At 44.8% G+C, this 7,861-nt stretch overlaps 1 protein-coding gene across 1 annotated transcript in view; it reads left to right on the top strand.

Annotated features, from left to right (window-relative positions):
- Window positions 1–135: 135 nt before the first annotated feature.
- Window positions 136–7,861, top strand: part of CCDC38 (coiled-coil domain containing 38) — a gene marked incomplete at both ends in the record, with an annotated part of 46,474 nt that continues 38,748 nt past the window's right edge. Inside the window, 2 exon segments of the mRNA XM_079714244.1 lie at window positions 136–172; window positions 289–418. Coding sequence (XP_079570370.1) covers window positions 136–172; window positions 289–418 — 167 coding nt within the window.

Genomic DNA, 7,861 nt, shown 5'->3' with positions numbered 1-7,861 from the left:
GGGAGGGGAGGGGAGGGGACGGGAGGGGAGGGGAGGGGACGGGAGGGGAGGGGAGGGGAGGGGACGGGAGGGGACGGGAGGGGAGGGGACGGGAGGGGAGGGGCTCGTAGCAGCTGCCAGTCCAGACCGCTGGGGATGCGCACCTCCTCCCGCTATCGAGCCGGCAATAAGAGTACCAGCAACGAGAATGATGATTAGTAATAAACGTTATAATGGAATCATCTCTTTCCTGGTCGCTTTGTCATGCTCTGGGTAAATGTGGTAGAGAGTCCTGTCCCTATTTTACAGGTAAAGAAACTGCGGCTCTGCGGAGGGGAGAGAGAAAGGCGGGCTGCGACGATCACGTGACCTGGCGGAAGGGAGTCACCGAGGGCGAGGGAGCCCGGAGGGGGGAGAATGGGGGAGGAGGGGGACCTGGGTAGGGGCAGGGGCCGGACCTGGGACAGAGTCCCGGGAGGGTACAGAGTGGGGAGAAACCTCTGCCCAGAAACTCGCGGCAGCCTGGGACTCGGGGGGCCGCCCTCAGAGGGAACCCGGGGATGGAGAGGAGAGGGAGGTGGTGGCGGGGGGTCGCTCCAGGGTCCGCGCGGCCGCGAGTACCACGGGTGCCGCGCACTTTGCGGTTGGCCCGCTCCGCTCTCGGATCCCCTACCACACGGTCCCCGAGATGAAGCGGGAGCGGGGCAGGGGAGGATAGAGCTGAGACTAAAAAATCGACTGGCGCCTTCGCCCATCTTCCCCTATCCTTCCGCCTTCCTGAAGGATAGGTTGGAACGGCTCCTGAATGCAAACTCGTCGAGGTAAGATTGGTTTCAGCTCAGTGTCGCGCACCGCAGCTGTATCCGGTGGGGCCTGCCCTCACCGAGATTGGAGACCGAATTAAGTTTGTTTAAGGAAGACGGTCTGTAATTCTTAGCCACATCTCTTCCTGCCTGTCAGTTGCTGTGAATACACTGGCAGGCACTGGGTTTTGAGTTTCTCAAATATTTTATTTTGTTTATACACTGTTATTAGAAGCTCTGTGTTAGGCCTTGCAGGACATTCGAAGATAGGAAGGCCCTTTCCCTGCCCAGCAAAAACTTTACAATCAAAAGGAAGACACTTTATGGACGCAAATAACATACGATAAAAGAAAGCTGCGGCCAGCAAACCCACAAAATCTAAAAGTCCATTTTTTGTCACTATAAAGCCATTTAAAAACGAAGAACAGAAAGCAAAAACTCCTTTAAATGAACACAATAAATGCGAATATGCCTAAGCTTCATATTATGGCCACGAAAGAGACAGATCAGACAGGTAGGAAAGAGAGAAAAAAGAAGAGGGGGGTGGAATTAAATAGATAATGTGAATAAAAGAGACCCTAAAGGGGAAAAAAATTCTTAGATTACTCACAGCTCAGACACACAATCAGAAACAGATGTGTGTCTTTCACTGTTTTAAAAAGAAAGGTATAATATATACAGAGAAATAATACTATAAGAGAAGTATAAAATCCAAACGGAACTTTTTGGCCAACCCATAGAAACAGTGGAAAATAGAAACACATAAAGTCACTAATTCATAGAGAAATATTAACATTTTGTTTATAAAATTTCTGCTAAAGACTTGAATCTGCTACATTTTGCAATTATAGGCATATTTGCAGATGTTGCAATTAGAGGTATAAACTAAGCACGGGGTGAAATTATAGGCACATAGAAGGCTGTGGGGTTCAGTAAATTTGTCATAATCCCACTTCTGTAACTTATGAGCTATTTGACCTGGGGCAATTTACTTAATTTCTCTAAGCCTCATTTTCCTCATCCGTATCATGGGAATAATTGATTCTACTTTATGGACTTGTTGGAGCTTTAAATAAGATGAAATGTAAATGACTCGGCCCAGTGCCTAGCTCTAAAGAAGTATTATTATTATTATTATTATTACTATTAGTTTATTTTAATCCTGCTATTTGTCTTGCTGGTCAATTAAGTTAAAGATTGGATTTCAACCAATAGTCCTTCAAAGAATATACCATGTTCTTTAAGCTTACAAGCTCTTGGTAAGTCTAAAAGAAATCATACTTTTTCTTCACAGGAATTTATATCTGTGGATGAACTGAGTGTATCCGATTACAGTCCAGATAGACAACATTCCCCAAAAAGCTCCTGCAAACAAGAAGTTTGCAGAAGCAAGAAGGTTAAGAGTGGACTTCTCTCCTCCGGTCATTGTTAAACAATTATAGAGGGGTGAGGATAACACAGTTTTCCTTGGAAATAACCAGCATCCCTGTAGCCCTTTTTGGTTTACAAAGTACTTTTCACATCATGGGACTCAAACTGGCTGATTTCTTTCCCCTACTCTTCCTTCCTCTTGAACTCCAGTAACATTTTCAGGTTGCAAAAGGTGCAGTCAGAAATGTCAACAGAAAAGCCCATACCAAATAGCTAGCTTGACGCCAGCAGGTCCTTAAAGGTCAAGCTGAAGGTAATTTCCTCACCATCACGCTCTGCTTCTGACCTAATGAAAAGAGGCGGGTCACAGAGCAGGCCAAGGACCTAGTGGCTCCCGGCCTTCCTGTAAATAAAAAATTGCTAGTGCTGGTCTCCACACACTATCCCAGGACACAGTTCACAGCCCTTTCTCCTAGTATTTGTCCAACTGGGCCGGAATGAGGTGGGAAAAACTTGAAAAGCATTGAGTCTGAGAGAATCTGTCTAAATCTTCTTTTGCACGTGGGGGACAAACAGAGCTTTCTATCTCCTAGTAAGAGAATCTGCAAATCCATTTTCATTGAATTGTAGAGAGAGTTGTCGAGAAAATCAAACACAAACTGCTTCAGATAACATGTGCTAGATATTGTTATTGTGAATTCATTTAGAATTGGTCTAGGACTTTAGGTTTGGACATTATAATACCCCATTCCTAGGGCTTCCCTGGTGGCGCAGTGGTTGAGAGTCCGCCTGCCAGTGCAGGGGACATGGGTTCATGCCCCAGTCCGGGAAGATCCCACATGCCGCGGAGTGGCTGGGCCCGTGAGCCATGGCCGCTGAGCCTGCGCTTCCGGAGCCTGTACTCCGCAACGGGAGAGGCCACAACAGTGAGAAAAACAACCCATTCCTCTTTCTCCACTTCCACAACGACTGGAATAATAAGAATCAGCCCTAACGTGAGTCAGATTCCCCACATTTGTATGGATATTGGTGGTCAATTCCTCTCAAACGACCGGGTTTCAATAACTTTAATTCAGGGTTCCTTAGGAAAGTTAGTTGTCACTTACCTCTCCTATTCTTTTCAAGTGCTGTGGTTATTCACAAGACAAAGTGGACCAGAAAGAGGCCAGATCTGGATATCTACTCTGAAGAAAGTATAAGCAATTATTTCCCTATCAGTCTACCATCAGTAGGCACTTCCCATACATAAGCTGTGCTTGGAAATTGCAACAAGGCTGTAAGAAAGGTATGAGTATCCATACTTGATAGAAGCAGCAGCTGAGGTGTGCTGAGTTTACTTGGGTAGGCCTAAGAGAAAGAGCTGGGTGGAGTCAGAGGCAGGATTCAAACCTGCCTGTTCCCAAAGGCCAGGGTCTTTCCACAGTGCCATTCATGCTGCCCCTACGATGACACGCATCAAAGGTCCTGACTCAGTCTTTTATATAATGTGGTGACCACGTGTGATTGAATAATGTTAGAAGAATGCAAGAATTAAACCAACCAGCATGGTGTTCACTTGGAAGAACAGCATATTTTATACCCACATCCCCTTAGATGTCTAATATTGATAGATATCTCAAACTTACCATGTTCTAAACTGAAACTTTGCTCTTCCCACCCACCCCTTTCCCCAGAGACAGCCTTCTCTGTCTCTGTTGATGGCAACTCCATTCTTTATTTCCTGGGCTCTTTATCTCATACCCCACATCCACACCATCAGCCAGTCATGTAGTCTCTACTTTCCAAATATATCTAGAATTTGACCACCTCTCACCACTTCCACTCCTATCCCAAGAGACCCCATACGCTCTTGCCTCTCAATGGCTGTAACCTCCCAACAGGTCTCCCGACTTGACCCTCAACCTCTTCTATAGTCTCTTCTCAGCTCAGCAGTCAGAGTGATTCATTCAATGATCTTTATTCCACTGAGTAAATGACCTACAGGGCCCTTGTTGTCTCTTTGACCTTGGCTGTCACTCCCCTTCGTTCACTGTGCTTAAGCTCCACTAGTTTCCTTGCTGTTTCTCAAACACACCAAGGATCTTCCCTCCTTAGAGTGCTTTCTCCATGAGCTTACACTTATATAACACTTACTGTGCTCCTGATGCTGTCCAAAGGGCAGGACATATGCTAACTAACTCCCCTAACAATCCCACAAGGTAGGTGCTATTCTTACCATCTCTTTTGAAAGATGGGGAAATTGAGGGGTGAGGATGAAGGAGCATAATGAGAGTCCATGCTCTTAATCACAAGCCTATAAAACTGATGGCTTGCAATCACACACCACCATTTTCAATCCATGGTTTTCTGAGATCTTTATCTTTTTCATCCATCAGAAGTTGGATTTGTACATGTATTTTAGATGTGAATTTGCACGCATTTGCTGTGCAATCCAACATTTTCCCTCTCATTTGGGTACAGAGCCTTTGTTTAGTCATTCTGCTATTTTTGTTTTGCACAACAAAGACATTCACCAGCTTCTACTTATTTTTCCTGATTGGTACACCATATTGGTTTAGTTTGGGAACTTTATAATCCCTTCCTAAGCATAGTTGGTTCTCTTCTTCTCCTTTATGATCATCACCAACCCCTCATTAATCAATAGGGGGATTAATACATATGAAATATAGAAGTATAACAACTTCTAGAGACCACTGATTCTCTTTACGTGTACTATGAATTACCCAAGAGATGGAGTAAGAGCAAATGTCTGCTATTAGCAGTTGGCTTAGAGGAATGAGAACTTCCAGTTTTTCTATGAGTTAAAAAGTGCCAGAACCCATGGATAAAGATGTTTATTGCAGATAGACTTTTAGGATAAAGGGAATCACAGTAGGAATGAGGAAGGGAGTGAATTTAAATAGGTAGAAGGATTGAAGAGAGGGGACATGTGACAAGAAAGAGGTGAGTAGGATCTTAAGGGTGGGGATGAGTGCTGAGCATAAATTTAAGAAAATCTCCTGCAAATCTTTAGTATTAGCCATCCAAATTCCAAATACATCAACCCAACAGATTGTTATCAATTTTTCACCAACCTTTTCTACCTGTCAGAATGAACCTAATGCCTGTGAAAAAACTTCAGTAATCTGGAAAAGTATAGTATCAATGTTGTAGGTTTTTATTAATATTTTCTCTTTTATATGCTTTAACATAGTTTCTTTGTCTCCTGTTCATCTTTGTGTTTATAGTCACTAGAAGTAAAATCACAGGCTAATTAGTAACTATTAGCACCTGGTAGCTCCCATTTACTGACTTCATCCCGTATTCTAGGCATCCTGCTTGGTTGTTTATGTGCACCCTCATTGAATCCTCATGAAAACCTTAAGAGGTGGAACTGTTATTCCCATTTTATGGAAGGAACCTGAGGCTCAGAGATGCTAAGGGATTAAAATGTAGGCTCCATGAAAACAATGGTTTTTGTCTTTTTTTGTTGTTGTTCTTTTAAAAAAAAATTGCCTTCTCTCCAGCACCCAGAACCGTGCCTGACACACAGTAGGCAGAAATATATTTTGAATGTTAACTGAACTTGCTTACGCATCTGTAAGTACCAAATCAAGAATCAAAATCAGATTTGTCCACTCCAAAGTCTGCATTCCTGATCACCTGCTACAGTGTTGCTGGGACATTTGGGTCTTAAACGTGACTTGTTGAGATTACGGAGGCTTATGTCAATATTTAAACGGGCAGGACTTCCCTGCTGGCACAGTGGTTAAGAATCCGCCTGCCAATGCAGGGGACAAAGGTTCGATCCCTGGTCCGGGAAGATCCCACACGCCATGGAGCAACTAAGCCCATGCACCACAACTACTGAGCCCATGCACCACAACTACTGAGCCCTCACGCCACAACTACTGAAGGCCGCATGCCTAGAGCCTGAGCTCCACAACAAGAGAAGCCCCCGCTCACTGCAACTAAAGAAAGCCCGCGTGCAGCAATGAAGACCCAACACAGCCAAAAATAAATAAATTTATATATATATATATATAAAAAAAGACTGTTCTAAATGCCTCAGGCATAGATCACATTATTTGCTTTTGCTCCCAGACCCGTCACTATCACCGCTGTATCATTTGCCCTATTGTATTGTATTGTATAGTATAGGTCCAGGGTGCAGAACTATGTCCTATTGGTCTTTGTGTACTCAGAGTCTTAAAACGAACCCAATATATTGTATGCCTCCAATATATACATGGTGAGTGGGGGAAGAAAAGAAAATGGATGAAGAACCAGTGGATTCTACCACTGCCATAAATTACCATCTTAAGCTTTTAAACTGATACTGGAACACATATTACTAAAATGTCTTGTCAAGGGATGTTATTTAAACTGAGTGACCTCTATAGTCAAGATTTTAAAGAGAAGAAGACATTGACCCCACCACCTGCTTCCTCCACCCCCCTCCCCTACACTCTACTCCAGATCCTCTAACAGGCAAAGTAATATGTCTTAAATAATTTGGGTCCTAATTGGCCTCACAGTCTGAAGGAACTCACTTTCTCAATCCGCTGGCCAAGTGCACTTATATCAGGGTTGTTTCTGGGCAGGCAGATTGCACTGTTGAGCTTTACCTGCACCACTAAATACCTCCAGTGGTTGACAGCAGGATAAAGGAGAAAAGGAGTCACCAGAAGTCAGCCTGCATGGGGCGGGGCGGGGGTGTGTGTGTGTGTCACAAACTCGAATGACTACAGGGCAGGGCAGGCTGAGGCTGAAGGCATTCTTGGAGCTGATTATGGGCATGGTAGAGCTTCCTCGGTTTTCCCAGTTACTTCCCTGAGTTACTGGCCAATGGCAGTCACCTGGTTGCCATTGACCTGGTTTGCTGGGCCCTGGGAATGGGTCCATCAATACCAGAAGGCAGGCCTGAACCAGAGGAATGAGGAGGTCCAGCCAGGAAGGACCTCAGGGGATGTGCTAGTCAGCCAGGGACAACTCGTGCCAGATCCTCTGCCCCTGACTTCTCTGCCAGTGCTGTGCATTCGCCCACCTCTCTGAGTTTTGTAATAATGTCGAGAGAGAGAAACAGAACTCCTAGCTCCCCAGGATTAAGGGTGATGTGGACACTACCCTCTGTTTTCCAGGTTAGTTTATAAGTCCTGGATCTCCACTTTGAGATGGGCACCTTTTCTGGCTTTGTTTTTGTGAGTGAAGTGCCAAAGCTCCAGTGTTACCTTGGCTACCCCTTCCCAGAGAAGAGTCTCCTGAAAATGGTATCCTCCTGGACTCCTCCATGTTACCCTCTCCTCTCCTTGTACTTAATTCTAGAACAGAAAATAAACAAGGTGGGGAGGGGGGAACACTTCTGAGGATGACAGCTTTGTTTCAGGGTGAAGGTAGAGTTATTGTGAAAACTTCCAGGGACAGAAATTTAAGATGGGGACATGGTAACCAGCAAATGTATTATGCAGACGGCCAGGGCTGGTCTCTGGAGCAGGCGGGATGGATGAGAACTGACCTGGGGGGCCTGAGGAGGTCTCTCTTTCCCATATCAGTCTGTCAGAACCGCTAAAATCCGAATGTTAGCCATTCACTCCTCTGGACTGAGACGCACTGCTTTCTGAGCATCCTCTAGTTAGATGACAAGTCTAGGAGCACTGAATCTTAAGTTGTCAAATGCAAACACTTCTCAGTTTTCCTTTCATGGGTTTTCTCTCTTGTCAAACATCATG

The sequence above is a fragment of the Hyperoodon ampullatus genome (genome assembly GCF_949752795.1).
Source record: "Hyperoodon ampullatus genome assembly, chromosome: 11".
Lineage (NCBI taxonomy): Eukaryota > Metazoa > Chordata > Mammalia > Artiodactyla > Ziphiidae > Hyperoodon > Hyperoodon ampullatus.
This window is presented reverse-complemented; position numbering and strand designations above follow the sequence as displayed.